At 37.3% G+C, this 15035-nt stretch overlaps 3 protein-coding genes across 6 annotated transcripts; 2 read left to right on the forward strand and 1 right to left on the reverse strand.

Annotated features, from left to right (window-relative positions):
- The first annotated feature begins 1618 nt into the window (after positions 1-1618).
- zbedx (zinc finger BED-type containing X) lies at positions 1619-7600 on the forward strand. Of its 3 annotated transcripts, XM_079376724.1 has the most exons (4): positions 1619-1763; positions 1844-2040; positions 4466-4726; positions 5387-7600. In XM_079376724.1, the coding sequence occupies exons 2-4, from the start codon at positions 1873-1875 to the stop codon at positions 7145-7147; spliced, it is 2190 nt and encodes a 729-aa protein (XP_079232850.1). In that variant the 5' UTR covers positions 1619-1763; positions 1844-1872; the 3' UTR covers positions 7148-7600. The 3 variants fall into 3 exon arrangements, with proteins under 3 accessions (XP_079232850.1, XP_079232851.1, XP_079232852.1); XM_079376725.1 differs by having other exon boundaries at positions 1634-2040; XM_079376726.1 differs by lacking the exons at positions 1619-1763; positions 1844-2040 and adding an exon at positions 2318-2463.
- LOC306844524 (proteasome subunit beta type-3) lies at positions 7177-12848 on the reverse strand. Its single transcript, XM_079376729.1, has 6 exons — positions 12537-12848; positions 11719-11903; positions 11504-11611; positions 9440-9617; positions 9239-9333; positions 7177-9126 (listed from the first exon to the last, which is right to left on the reverse strand). The coding sequence occupies exons 1-6, from the start codon at positions 12537-12539 to the stop codon at positions 9078-9080; spliced, it is 618 nt and encodes a 205-aa protein (XP_079232855.1). The 5' UTR covers positions 12540-12848; the 3' UTR covers positions 7177-9077.
- Positions 12717-14833, forward strand: LOC306844523 (uncharacterized protein). 2 transcript variants are annotated; one of them, XM_079376727.1, is made up of 4 exons: positions 12717-12965; positions 13177-13270; positions 13365-13452; positions 14217-14833. In XM_079376727.1, the coding sequence occupies exons 1-4, from the start codon at positions 12938-12940 to the stop codon at positions 14769-14771; spliced, it is 765 nt and encodes a 254-aa protein (XP_079232853.1). In that variant the 5' UTR covers positions 12717-12937; the 3' UTR covers positions 14772-14833. The 2 variants fall into 2 exon arrangements, with proteins under 2 accessions (XP_079232853.1, XP_079232854.1); XM_079376728.1 differs by having other exon boundaries at positions 12903-12969; positions 13244-13270.
- Positions 14834-15035: the final 202 nt, after the last annotated feature.

The raw sequence follows: 15035 nt of genomic DNA on the forward strand, positions 1-15035 counted from the left end.
ACCGACTATTCACTTTGCTTCCATCTGGTAAGCGCTTCCGTAGCCTGATGGCAAAAACTGAGAGACTTAGGAGGAGCTTCTTCCCCCAGGCCATCAGGCTCCTAAACTCTAACTCTGTGTCATAACATCACTTGAATCCATGTAAATATCACCATATCAATAAGCTATTCAGAATTTTTCTCTACCTCATATTGCTGCTTTTTAAATACCCTGTACAACTTTTTTGTACATTTTTTTGCACATTCCTCTTTATTACTATTTAGGTCAACAACATACACATTTATATTTATATTTTTTATATTTTATTTTATTTTATTCTTTTCTTTTTTTTTTCTACTTTTCTTTTTCTTAATATTTGTATTTTATATAATTGCACTGTCCTTGGAGCGGACCTGACCTACATTTCACTGCTGGTTATACTCTGTATAATTGTGTATGTGACAAATAAAAATCTTGAATCTTGAGTCAGTGAATCAGTGGAACATTCTGAAATGTCCACTGTATTACAGGAATAGTGAAAGACAAAAGCTATTAGAGGAGTTGAGCAATAGTACCACAATCTATTGCCGCAGTTCCTGGAATGTACATTGTTAACTGTGTGTGTGTGTGTGCGCGCGTGCGTTTTTGTGACAAATGAGGACATACATTTGTATAATGACACAGGTATTACAAGGTGAAGGTGACTTTTCAGGACATTGACCCATGTCCCCACTTTTCAAAACCCTTATAAATCATACAGAGTGAGTTTTTTGGGGGGAAAGTAGAAATGCACAGTCTCCTGTGAGGGCTAAGTTTAGGTGTAGGGCAATAGCACATACAATTTGTACAGTATAAAAACCATTACGCCTATGGGATGTCCCCACTTTTCACAAAAACAAACGTGTGTGTGTGTGTGTGTGTGTGTGTATTGACATTACTGTTTTTTTCTTAAAACCAACAAGGCCAAAATTGCCTATTGAAAGAAACACATGTAAACTTAGCATATTAAAGCATAATATTATAGTGTGTTGTCTTTAAAGGCTGTGCCCTCCGAGAGTCACATTTGTTGGATGCATACATCTTTAAAGGAATAGTTCACCCCAAAATAAAAAATTCTGTCATCATTTAAGTTGTTATTCTGAACACAAAAGAAGATATCTTGAAGATAACCAAACAGGTAATGGTTTACTTCCATTGTTTTTTTTTTTTTGGTAACTGTTTGGTTGCAAATATTATTCAGAATCAGAATATATTTTGTGGGGGGGGTGTTTAACAGAAGAAAGAAACTCACTGGAACAACTTGAGAGTGAATAAATTTTCTTTATTTTCATTTTTTTATGAAATATCCCTTTAAGCCTGATATCAGAAAAGTACCATTACATTCTTAAGAAATGACAGTAATTTAGCCTACGCCTCAAGAGGAGTAACAGTCAGTTTGATGATGGATACTTTTCTGAAATTAGACATCCTCAAACTTTTAACCTCGGGTGCAACTTCTATATGAGACGTAACATAAGTGTAATTTTCTAAGTGAAGTGTGAGGGATCCGTGTGCATGGAGAAGGAGGTGAACATACGAGTCTTTGCGGTACAGTGTTTTTGCTCCATGCTAGCAGAAGGTGGCAGTAATGAGCTATTTCAGTTTGCCCCGCGACGGAAACAGCAAAAACAAAAGAGAAGAAATTGTTCCATAGGAAATGCGCCTCTGTTGTTCGATAGTAACGGATACGTTATTTGGATTACGTAATTAGATTACAAAAATAAAGAGTCTGCAAATAGAATATGGTACATTTATTTTTTTTATTTCACGATTACACATGAATCAGCAAGTGTAATTTACTGTTTTTGTTCTTACGTTTTATAAGAGCTGTCCACGCCGGAGCCTCGTGTGAAGATGGAGAGGTCTCGTTCAGCCTTTGACCACTGGATGCACAAACACCACTTCACATTCAGGGACACAAGAGGGAGAAACATTAATGTTCAGTGCAACCTCTGCCTCCCAAAGATCAACATCTTATCCACTGCAAGGGACTCGACGTCTAATCTAAAGAAGCATTTGGAGGCAAGTTACATTTGCACGTATTTTTCAATTTAACACCCATCGGTTGCTTTTTTATTGTGTATTTGAGTTGTGTGTGTGCACAACTATGCAAAATTTAACTATTTTTGGTAGATTCCAGATAAAAGCGTTTGTTACACTACTAAATGTGAATCCAAGAAAATAATATATGATCACATTTAGTGGATTATAAACACATTTAGGCACTGATTTTCACTTTTTTTGTTTGTCAGGCGAAGTTTTAAGCGAGACGTGAGACAGACGATCAAACAAAGTGGGAGTGGTTTTGAGTTTATAGTAAACTTTTTTTTTTTTAATGAACAGTAATAAGTTAGAGTGTTAAATTAGGTCTGGTATTAACGTTTAATATAATTTCCAATCATATAATGAAAAGGCTTCATCTGTAATCGATTGGTGTAACGTTAGGTGAGCAGGACCGTTCCGTTGTTTTATAACGCTTGTTCCGCAAACTCTTTAATTAAATTGTCGACATTATATTGATTTAGATAAAAAAACGTTAGTAACATTAATTTGTCAGGGGAAAATGTTGTTATTAATGTAATACTTGGCATTACTATTATTACGTATGCACGTCTCATGGTTTGTTTATTGTGCTTTGCAGAAGGAAAAAAATGGCGCTTGTGTCACTATTATAAGTGATTCGACTACAAAATCGTACTGTATGTTTGTAAAAAAGTCTAAAACTATCGAAACATGCATATCCTCTGTTGATTTACATTAAAAAGAGAAGCAAATGCTCGCCTGAGAAAATGGCGGACGGCTGCAGTTGCCATGGTGGATTGGTCCATTAGTCTACGTTAAGGCGGGCTTAGCAAAGTGTGTAACTTTGTTATATGAAAAATGTTGTCTTCGAAATCACCCCCATTCCCTATTTTGTGGATATCGTATAGTCTACTACACGAGAAAGGAGTGTATGGAAATTGCAGAGCGAATTCAGACGATGATGTAAATAACGTGCGCTGGAGAGGGCTCCGAAATACTTAAGTGAAAGTATGGATACTAAGTGAAAATTTGACTCAAAGTCAAAAACATGCTTTAGTGAAAGTTTAAAAAAAAGTACAACTTCAAATTGGCATGAAGTATTTAAAAAAGCAGTAACCTAGCAAGCATAAACTTGAGAGAGAAGTTTCATGTTTAAGCATTTTGAATTGTTTTTGAATGCAAAGTGAAATCATTTTATAAAATGTTATGTCAGACAGAAAAGTTTAGTTTTATTCACAGAAAAAAGAAGTACAGTGGGACGCAAACACATTCTAAAACAGCGAGATGCGATGAGGTCCTAAATCTACCTCTGAAAGACCGACAAACTAAATTGCTCAAAATTAATGGCTATGAACTGTATGCTTATTATAATTAAAACATACAATATTGACTTTTAAAGCCACTTTTTGTGATGCCAGTTCAGTGGTTATATCAGCAACAATTGTTATTTGGGCTACTGGTTGTTTTTTTAATGTTTTTTACTGATATGTAATTAGCTATATTAATCAGCATAAAATATAATTAATTTGATTAAAAATTAATTAATTGTGTAAAAATAATAAACTTGGTACTGTGCTGTTATACTCCCCTTAACAGTCTTTTTGCACATTCACAAGGCTTGCATTTGCTTTAATGCTCAAATAAAAATGGCATAATCATGCATTATGGGTAATTTGTAGTTTTTGAGGATTGTAGGATATAGTGGTGGGTGGTTTGACCAAAAATATGCATCACACTTTTTTTTTTTTTTTTTTAAGGATTCTGGCCGTTTCACGGTTTATTATATTGTTTTCCCTGACTGGGCCTTAATATTAATCAGAATGACAATTGTTACAAATTATTTAAGTTTCATAAATTGTTGTGTGCTGGATTATTTGCTTGGTTATTAGAATTAGTTGTATGTTATTAATAGTTCTAATAGCTCTCTAACCATTAATCAAAAGTGTATGCAGTTAACAGGGATCCCCTCTCAATTCATGATGCTGTCTACGTTGCTTAGCCACTTGTATACTGTTTTTAAAAAAATTCATTTCAAACCAGTTTACCGTTTGAACAGGTATATCACCCAGCACTACAAGGATTAAATGAATGTGCTTTATAGTCTACACTATGGGTTTATGTAGAGTAGGTTACGTAATGCACTATATAAGGGAATGGGACAATTTCAGAAACAGCTGAACTTCTATACGACTTGGTTTGTTCATACGAATAATTATAATTCATCAAAGAACTTTATCTGTTCCAACTAGCAATGTAATGGTATGATGATTTTACGGTACACGGCTTTAAATAATAGTATAAGTTAGGATTTGTATTTTTAATAAAACCAAAGTAAAGAAATAATTTTTCCATTTAATCTACGTTTAATTAAGAGATAGTCATAAAAAAAATGTCTAAATTGCGCCTTTCTCCTCTTTCATTTAAGTGTCACTCACCTTGCCAGATGCGCAAACGCCAGAACACCGAAATGTCGGAGCCTGAGCCTCTTTTTCTCCCACCAAAGCGGCTGAAATCCGCTGTATGGGAGTATTTTGGGTATTTAAAAGACCCAGGAGGCACCATCAATGTTGATGGTTATCCAGTTTGTAGATTGTGTCGGAAAAAAGTGTCGGCTCGGACAGGCAACACTTCAAACATGGCGCACCATCTCCGTGACCATCACCCCAAGGAATTTGCAAAGATGAATGTAAGTGAAAATACTGTGAATTGCTAATAAATAAAAGGTAATAAACTATGGATCGCTTTTCATAATTTTTTTGTGCTTTCTGACGTTTACATCTGCAGGCCGAATGTTTAATGCAGAAAAAACAACCCAAAAATTACTGTGAGAAAAAAACGGCAATAAATAAGCACCAAATGTAACAAATGATTATACCGTTTTCATTGTACCGTGATTTTCATACCGTTACACTCCTAGTTCAATTTGCCTCAAAGCCACTGTCCCACTGTATCCAACACGTTAAAGGGATAGTTCACACAAAAATAAAAATGATCATTTACTGATAGTCAGGTTGTTCAGAACCTGTAAGGCACTTTGAGAATTTTTTGACCATACAATGAATATCAATGGGAATATCAATATCAATCCATTAACTTTCATTGTTTGTACAAAAGCAGTTTCAAGAGTGACTCGTATCCTTTATAAGTCAATCATTCATTGATTTCAAACCTGGAAAATATTCTTAATGAATGAATTGGTCTCTAATAAATATCAAAATTTTTTAGGGCAACACATACTTATTATTTAACGTCTAAAAGTGTTTTAGCATTTAATGTGCCTTGGTTTCACCACATTTAAGCACAGAAAATAAGCGTCTTGTTTTGACTCATTTTCTTTGTCCTACAGAGAAAGCATTCTGTGGTGTGTAGGAGAAGAATAAGGGATGCACCAAGCGTTGATGCACCAAGCAGTGATGGACCAAGCAATTACGGGCCAAGTAGTTATGGACCAAGCGTCCTGGAAAATCAAACGGCAGAATCATCATCTGAAGCGAAAGAAGCTAAGATGGATCCCACCACCATTTATCATCAAACATCACAATCAAGGCTAAATAGCCTGGTTTTTAATTTTATTGTGGAGGATGTGCAACCCATTTCAATTCTAGAGCAACCTGGCTTCAGGAAGTTGATTGAAGCTTTAAGCAGGGGCAAAAAAGTCATGTGTCGAAATGCTTTTATCACCAGGCTTGAAGTAGCTTTCAATAACATGAAAGGGGAGCTAAAAGCGAAACTTGACAAAGTGCAGACATTATGTACAACTGCTGATGTATGGTCAGTGCAGGACAGAAGTTATTTTGGAATGACTTGTCACTGGCTTGAGGACAATCTCGAAAGGAAGTCTGCTGCTCTTGCCTGCACAAGAATCCCCATCAGCTACACTTGTGAAACCATCATCGCTAAAATTCAAGAAATTCATTCTTCCTATAACATCGAGAGCAAAGTTCAGGCCACCGTCACTGACAACGGTAACAATTTCGTGAAAGCCTTCAAAGAATTCTCTTCTGAGGATGACCAAGAAGTTGAGCAAAGTCGTTTTGAGGATTTGGGCAGTATTCTTTGTGATGGAGAAATGGGTGGAGACTTCTTTCTGAGTTACTTCTTACCACCCCACCAACGGTGTGCTTCTCAAACCCTGAACTTGATTGCCTCGAAAGATCTAGCGGATGCCGTCTCAAAGGGACAGGCAGGTAAACTGCACAGCAGTGCAACTGAAAAATGTGCAGCAATATGGCACAAGGCCCAATTATCCACTGAAGCTGCTGATGCAATTGAATCCATTGCAAAAATGAATTTTACAGTTCCTTGTTTGAATCAGTGGAGCTCAGAATACTACGCCATTAACAAGCTTATGTCACTTACTGATTTGCAGCTCAACGAACTGTCCGAAGTCTTGGGTGTTCCACATTTTACACCTGATGAAACTGCTTATCTCACAGAATATACTGACGTCTTCAAACCTGTGGCTTTTGCGCTTGACCTTCTGCACGGAGAAGAAAAGTGCTTCCTTGGCATTGTGATACCAACGTTGTTGACCCTTAAAAGGAAGCTCGAGGAGAAGGCAGCAAACACCCGCCTTTTCTCCAAGGTCATTGACAGCACCGTCAAGGCAATTGACTCTCGCTTCAAGCAGGTATTTGAAAGTTCTGATGCCAGATTGGCCACAGCCACCATGCCACAGTTTAGACTCTGGTGGTTACCAGAAGATGAGAGGGAGAGTCTTCGAGCACAGTTGATCACTGAAGTTTTACAGGTCGACCAAGGGACTGAAGAAACTGAGACCAATGGAGGCTCTGTTCATGAGGATGAATTCTTCTCGTATGGACCTGGAAGTTCTGGCAACAAAAATGGAAAGAGGGAAGCAGCGGAAGAGGTGTGGCTATATCTTCAGGGCACAAACAAAGATCTGAAATGCCTAAATGAATTTCCAGGTGTGAAAAAAGTGTTCATCAAGTTCAATACAACTCTACCCTCAAGTGCCCCAGTGCAACAGCTCTTCAGCAATGGGAGCAACATTGTGACCCCAAAAGGACATCACCTCTCAGATGAACATTTTGAGCGTGTACTCCTTTTACGTTACAACAGCAAAATCACCACTGCTTTGGAATAATTCATGGGGTAACGCTGCTGATGTTTATTGTAAATAGTTTATTTTATTTGTTTGTATAGTTAATAGGATATACTGTATGTTCTCTGCCTTTTTAATTTTTTTTTTCCAAAATATTACAATGTTATTCCATACAAAAGCATGTGCCAGCAAAAAGCATTGGTAAACATTTATTTCTTAGTAAACATGCAAACTAAAATAAATTTGTTACTTTTTAGACTAGTGTTTCTAGAAATGTTCATACAACATGCCAATCACGAATACATGTAAATGTATAAAGATTAGTTCTTACTCTAAATTATGATTTGATGTTAAGAGCTGTTGTTCAGTGCTTAAAAATGCATAACTGTAAACACGTTAAAGCACCAGGCTGCATAATTAGCAACCGTAAACAATATATCACTTGGTGGAAGAATCGTCCATTCTGATTCTTGTTATTAATAAATGTATATTTTGAACATTTGGTCTCTTATTTTATGTTTTCTGCAGTCTTTTAAGACCAATAAGACACTTAAAGCCACACATTAGTAATTTTGCAATAACTATATGTTTAAGGCAGCTAACTTGTGTATTCATTTTTAGTAAAACCCCACTAATGTACAGTCTTGTTTTAAGTAGTAAAGTAGTATTATTAGACCACTTTATTGTTTATGACACCAGCCTTTATTTCAAAGAAATTGTTTAGCTACAATGAGCCTTTCATAAAACCCTTGGGACCATACACAATGTAAGTGGACTTTATTATGATCTGAGCTGTCACACTGGGGTGTCAGACTTCAGTCATAAAGACCAACCCTGATCTAACAAGTGGTTCAGGGCTGTCCCTCCAGGAATGGTGTTTCATACCCCTGATTTTATCCACCTTTTTGGTAGCAAGCCTACTGCGTTTTAAATTATGGGAGGCACTTTTTTGTTCAACCCCTTGAATGAAAGCTTAAAGCCTGCTCTTCAATTTCATCTTGATTGTTTCATTTTAATTATATTCTGGTGGCAGAGCTGAAATTATGAAAATTGTGTCAGTGTCCAAATATATATGGACCTGGCTTTAAATGTTCTATATATCAAAATAGGAATGCTATATGTTGTTGAATTATATATGAGTCTTGAAAAGGAAGTCGTCTTCCATTAAACTGTTGCATGTCCAGTACATTTCTCAATGTGTAAATATCCAGTGATCAGGTACTCTGGAGAGTTTTCTTCTGGTGTTCAGTAGAAAGCTCTCTTTAATGTTCTAAGTTCTTGTATTTGTCCCCATCCTGATATCTCGTGTTATGTAATTCATACTAGTTTTAGATCTTCAAACTAAAACATGGCAACTACCCAAGTAAAAAACTAAATTTTCCCCTAATGTGCTTGTGTCACCTTTATCAGTAAGAACTGCAACCAAATGCTTCCAATAATTGGAGATAAGTTTTTCATTATGCCCACTCATCTTTGTAGAAATGCTTTAGTTCAGCCACATTGGAGGGGTTTTGAGCAAGAACCATCCGTTCATGCATACCCACTCCAGCACAATGGTTGCTGGTAGCCATTGACTTCCATAGTATCAGTGGCTATCATCAACGGTTTGGTTACCAACAATTTGAGGGTGAGTAAAGGATGACAATTTTTATTTATGGTTGAACTAGTCCAAGTCCACTTATGAAATTGTTTAAATGTTAAGTTTTTTGTTTGGTTTTTATTAAACATGCACAAATCAATTGTTCAATAAGATCTGTAATAATCATTTAGAAAATAGATTTGTTTCATGCTGTCAAGAAATTAATCACAAAAAGTATCTTTTAAAACATCTCTGACCCCATAACTAGCAAATGAGTAAATATTAGAAACGTTTATTGAACAATTTAATCTTGATGATGACAAATGGAACAAAGCAAATTCTATTGGAGTACAAAAAATTGGGGTTGTAGGAGAGGAAACATAGCATTTTATTCTAGTCCATCCTGGCCTTCAGGGTACGTGTGGTTATCTTATCCTTCTCACTGTAAAAAAAAATAAAAATCTTAATGTTTTGTGCAGATTAAAATCAGTTCATTAAAAGTTAATGATCGTCATGCTATCACTAAAGTTGATGACATTTGATGTTGTACTTACATGACATGAACAACGACTCCCATTCCAGACACTGCATCTCGGTCAACAGCGTTCAGCATGGCCTGTGAGATGGTCTCAAATAAATCATCTGGTTTCTAGAGAAAACAATCAACAGCAAAAGTTTATGAGATTACCAGACCTAGATCATAAATCAGCCTTCATGCCCAATACAGTTACGTGGTCTTGTTTCCCTCCACCTACCATGTCAGGTTCCCATAGTGACTCGCACATGCCGTACATCTGCTCTGAGCAAGTTCCACTAACAACAAAGTCTTCTGTCACCATTGGGCATCCAATAAGGTCAAGGGAACAGATGAAGGGTTCAGAAGTCTTTGGGTCCAGACCAGCAATCACAGGCTCGATGTAGTATGGCCCAAACCTTAGACAGGGACATGACAGATTGCAATTCTGTACATAGTACACATGGGCATATTCTGTTTAGCAATGCTGCGGAGAAAGACAACAGTGCTAAACATTACATATTAGGGCAGTGTCTCACAACCCTGTTCCTGGAAGCACGTTAACAGTACACATTTTCCTAACTCTTCCTAACCTAACATACCTGATTCAACCCATCAGCTCCTTAGTAGAGACATCAAGGTCTAATATAAATGGGTTATATAAGGGCTATTCCATGTGTGTATAGTTGGTGTGCCTCAGAAACAGTATTGAAAAACTCTTCTAGGGATGGGTTGGATGACTGACAACATCTGATTAGCTGACTTTGACAATGTTCTATGCTTTTTAGCAGGTCTACAAGACTTGCCAGTACGATATCTGCATTTTAAACCGGTTATACCCGTATTATGTCGTGGTCACACATAGACTTTAAGCACACAAAACTGCAACAGACACCACACTGGTCGTAATATGACGTCACACTCTTTTTTTAAAAATACATAATTTAACATTTTTTAATGACTTTAAAATCCCTATGGAAAAATACAGAGTGGGCACTGTAGCACTATTACACTTAAAGGCAGGGTAAACGATTTTTCAAAAACGCTTTAGAAAACCGACTCGGGGCCGAGTACCAAAACAAACTTGTAGCCAATCAGCAGTAAGGGGCGTGTCTACTCATGATGTAGAGGAGAGAGCGTTCAGTGAACAGCCGAGCCGAGTGACAGAAAGATAGAGATGGCGGATAAAAAACAAAAGAGGAAAACGTCTGCGGAACGATAAGGAAAGAAGCAGGACCCGTGTAAATATCAGATCAGCTTTCCAGCGCTGGAGAGAACTCAAGGAGCGGAAGGCCTGCGATTGGATGCCGAGGTTGCTTTGGTTCTTCTTGATAGATGAGTAACACCGTGTCCACACCAGACGTGCTGCAACAGCTAAAGCCTGCCTACACTGGACGTGTGTATTTCAGGCAAGAATGTAGTTGTTCAAAACTCAAATCTGCGGTTTATTTATAAAAACGGCGCCTATTAGAAAATGTGCTTCACCGATTTCGGAGCCGTGAGTTCCATGCGATCACCGGGCGCTCAGTGCTCATGTATCCCACTGAGAGGAGCATAACCTCGGCTAGTCCTTCTGACATTTGCCGCTGGCCCTGATGTCTCTGTAGTGGTTAAACATAAGATATAATTCGTTTTGGGTAATCTTTGGCCTTTATTCTATTGTTCTTTTAATATGTTAAAATAAATGAAAACAGGCAATGTTTGATATAATATTTCATTTCATTGTAATGTATGTACGTCCCCTGAACTACATTTCTGCGGCTATTAATATGTTTAAATGAAAACGAAAAGAGGCAGTGGTGTTTGATATATTTCGTCTGTAAATACAGTGAGGAAGATTGCAGCAGCCAAGGCAAGCTGACTGATGTTATCAAGTACGCTGTTCTTTGCAGAATTACCGGACTTGTGTCGTTCTGTCCGCGGGAGTTCACACTGCCGAGTCTAACTCGTGAAGTCCGAACTAGCGAGGATGCAAGGCCGAAATTTGCGTACTTGGTATTGAGAAACGCGCGCAGACCTAACGTTAAGTCACCAGACTATTTGCCTAATCTTCTCGGTAGTTTAGACCGCGATGGAAACGCAGACAGCAGCAGGTCTGGGGGAAAAAAGTTCCTGGGACATATTGTTCCAGGTAATTTTGGTGGAAAAGCGGCTTATGTTTCACAGAACTAATCGTTGCCTGGGTTGCGTAAATTACCACTGATTGAATGCATTTGGTGTTCCATTGATTCCCTTCCATTTTCAGTAATTGGTTTTCTCTTTGTCAATTAACAGTAACTGGCATGTACAGACATGCATTTCTTACCTCCTCTCATACAGAAGGTTGGACACCATGCTCATGAAGGTCTTCGGCTTGATCTGACGACCTTCCTTCAGCTCATACAAGTTCAAGCGGAACTTCAGCCTTTGAGATCTAAAACGAGAGAGAAAGGTAAAAACCACAAGGTATTTAAAAAGAAAAAATGACAAGCGTTATGTTTAATTTCAAATATTATAATGCATCTGACACTGTATTCTTACACTGTCTGTACATCTGTGGCAAGGCCAGCCAGCCCGATGTAGAGTCTCTCTCCCATAGGGAAGATTTTCTGGAAGTCGGTGGTAACCATCTGTGCCTGGATGCCAAACCTCCGGTCTGATGCTATCGCCACACATTCCTTTCCACGCATTGCCATGACGGCACCTCCATTATATGACATAATAGACTATGGGAAGAAGATAAGACAACAAAACTTATTTAAGATTAAACAACTGCACTTTTCTATACAGTCTGTGTAGACATCAAATACATATTTTAAACAGTTATTATACAGGCTTAAAAAAAACTAAATTGTTTATCATTATATCACAAAGACCACTTAAAGAACAGGTTAAGAAACATGCGATAGAGCAAGGCAATAAAATACAATTTCAAACAAGATACACTAAATAGGGATGGTTTAATTTCCACATCTGAAATGCGTATAAATGATAACACAGAGTTCCCCATTTAATATAGATGCAATTATAAAAATGATGATATAAAATACAAATACACATGACTGATCACCATCCATATTTAGCCCAGGCATTCAAATGCAACACTGTTAGTTTCGTTTTAAATATGATCGAATCAAATAATCCAGCTCAATAGTACACACTCCATATAACTAAAGCTTATTATGCATGTGGAATGCATTTAATCAATTCATATTAAAAAGCAATATAAGCTGCAGGTTAGGACAAATAACTTTATAAATACTTTCGCCTGGAAAGATGAGATGGCAAATCTGCTACAGTGCTAATATAGACGATTACATTCAACAAACACACTTAATTCTTCAAACGTGTTCACTTACCATGATGGCAACTGTAAAAAGCAGGCACCGATACGAGAACTATTTATAAGATTTGATTATGTTATGCTGAAAATAAAGCTGGTTACACACGGTGACTACACACTTTCTTTCAAGCCCTGCTAGTTGTTCCTGCTGCTCACGTCATTTCCGACAGCCGCGGTTCCTACAGCGCCCCTGCTGGACAGAATCCTCGGCTAAATCATTAGACTACCAACTGTCAAATTAAAAGCATAAAGAATTAAAATCATTTTCGAATCCTACCCATGGGAGAATTTGTGATTCACTTTAAACGGAAAACAACAAACGTGTTGTAGTTTGCGATAGGGGGCGGCAGTGCGCTGTAATTCATTCTCACCCAGCAAGAGAAGAAAACACAGTGCAAAACAAAACAAAAAAATAAAATGGGCTCGGAGGATGGAGTCTTTAAATGCAAGTAACACGTTTTACAGACAAATTTATCGGTTTAGCCTGTTTTTTGTTTTTTTAACCTTCCTCACTTCCCAAAACGTAGTTCTGCAACAGTAACGGCATGCTGATACAACAATATCGCGAATTTGTCAGTGTAACGTTATGTGATTGATTCCATTTTCAAGTGCTGGCCAAAGGCAAATATGTTTACCAGTCGTCTCTGTGCATTTAGGGACTGATGCCAACACGGCAGATCTGATTGTATGGAGAGTCAGTAACACCAGTCTGTTTACAGGCAGGAGAAATGCAGCCATCAAAGCCTTTGAGTGAGTAAATCCAGTCTTGACTTTACTGAGTGCTGTTATTATACCTTGTCATGTACACATGTTTATTTGATGCTGTTGATCTGTCAATCTACAGGCTGTATGTGAAAGAGAAACAGCTGGTGGGGAAAGTGACTCCTGCATGGGTTCGAAAGAAGTGGGAGAATCTAAAACAGAAGTATAAGGTGATGCCATGCATTTATTTTGCATGTTTGCAAGTCACATGTCTGTGGAAATCCATCCAATACAGTATAAATACTAATGAATTACTTTGCTTAAAGATTACGTATGTCAAACATAAATTATAGGACTTTTTGTCAGGATCTATTAATTTATTCAAACATACATTTGTGTTATTGATTTGAGAATAAAAAAAATATTTTTTATGTTATTTTAGAGGCATTAAGTCGCCTACATGCAGACTTAAATTAATCAAATAAATAAATGTAATTATAAAATATGTAAACTATTTGTAAAACTTTACTGTTTTTTATATATAGAGATGTGACTGTCTTGATTTTATAATTAAGATGTAAGGAAAATGTTGATACATGATTGATAAATTGAAAATGATATAAAAGTTGAATTACGCTTCGGTTAACAAGAATCAACACCAACATAATCATGGAAAACAGTCAGGAAGATGCTTAAAATTAGTCTAATTTTTATTTATAGTATTTATAATGTTTAATTACTTTTACCTATTTTTTTCTGCTGAACATTGGCAGGTGCTGTAAAATTTTTCTTTCTTCAAATAAATATTTGGCATCAGTATTATCTTAAAGTATCGAGTTTTTTAAAACCATATGAAACAAACATGAATATAAAGAGTACATTTCTAAGAACTTGGTAGAAAATTTAGGTTAAACTAGGTTTTCAACATTTTTTATTTTAATTCACAACACTCTCATTGACCTATAGCCATTTTGTCTTTGATCATTTACTGCAGGACCTCAAAAGCCTCAGTATGGTTGGGGGAGACACATCAATTGCAACCTGGAAGTGGTATGCAATCATGGATGGAGCACTGAGTAGCGAGACCCCCCTCAGCCATTTCATCACGCCTGTCCAAGTGTCCTCATCTGCTCAGGACGCTCCTCCCATCAAGCCGAGAAAGGAAGAGGACTGGTTGACAGCTGTGCGGGAGATGGAAAGGAGACAGGAGGAACGAGAGAGGCAAGCTTCAGAGAGAGAGGACGAGAGAGACAGACGAGCTGCAGCAAGAGAAGAAGAGCGAGACAGATGGGCTGCGGAGAGGGAGGCCGAAAGAGATCGAATGGCTGCAGAGAGAGAAGACGGGAGAGAGAGACAGGCGCTGGAGAGGGAGGAGAGGAGGGAACGAGAAATGTTTGTGAGACAAGAACGATGGGAGAAGGAGATGCTGGCTAGAGAAGAAAGACAGGAAAGGGACTACAGAGAAAGAGAGGAGAGGAGAGAAAGAGAAGCTGCTGCTAGAGAAGAAAGGCTTTTTAAGATCCTTGAGACATTAATGGCCAATAAGTAAAACTGTTACTGATACATTCCAAGAATTGCTTATTTTCTACAAATAAACTCTTTTGCATTGCCATCATGTGTCTAGTTCTTTAGAATCATAGAAATAGTAGTTAGTATTAGATTAGTCTTTCACAAATGCAACAAATACAAATAATTAGGTAATTATGCTAATTACAATAATCCAAAAAGCCCAAACCAACATGACAGGATTAAATAATTTATTATTGAACAAATTCAACAGACAGCAACACATTAGACAAAAATGAATATACCC

The sequence above is a fragment of the Barbus barbus genome, assembly GCF_936440315.1.
Source record: "Barbus barbus genome assembly, chromosome: 25".
Lineage (NCBI taxonomy): Eukaryota > Metazoa > Chordata > Actinopteri > Cypriniformes > Cyprinidae > Barbus > Barbus barbus.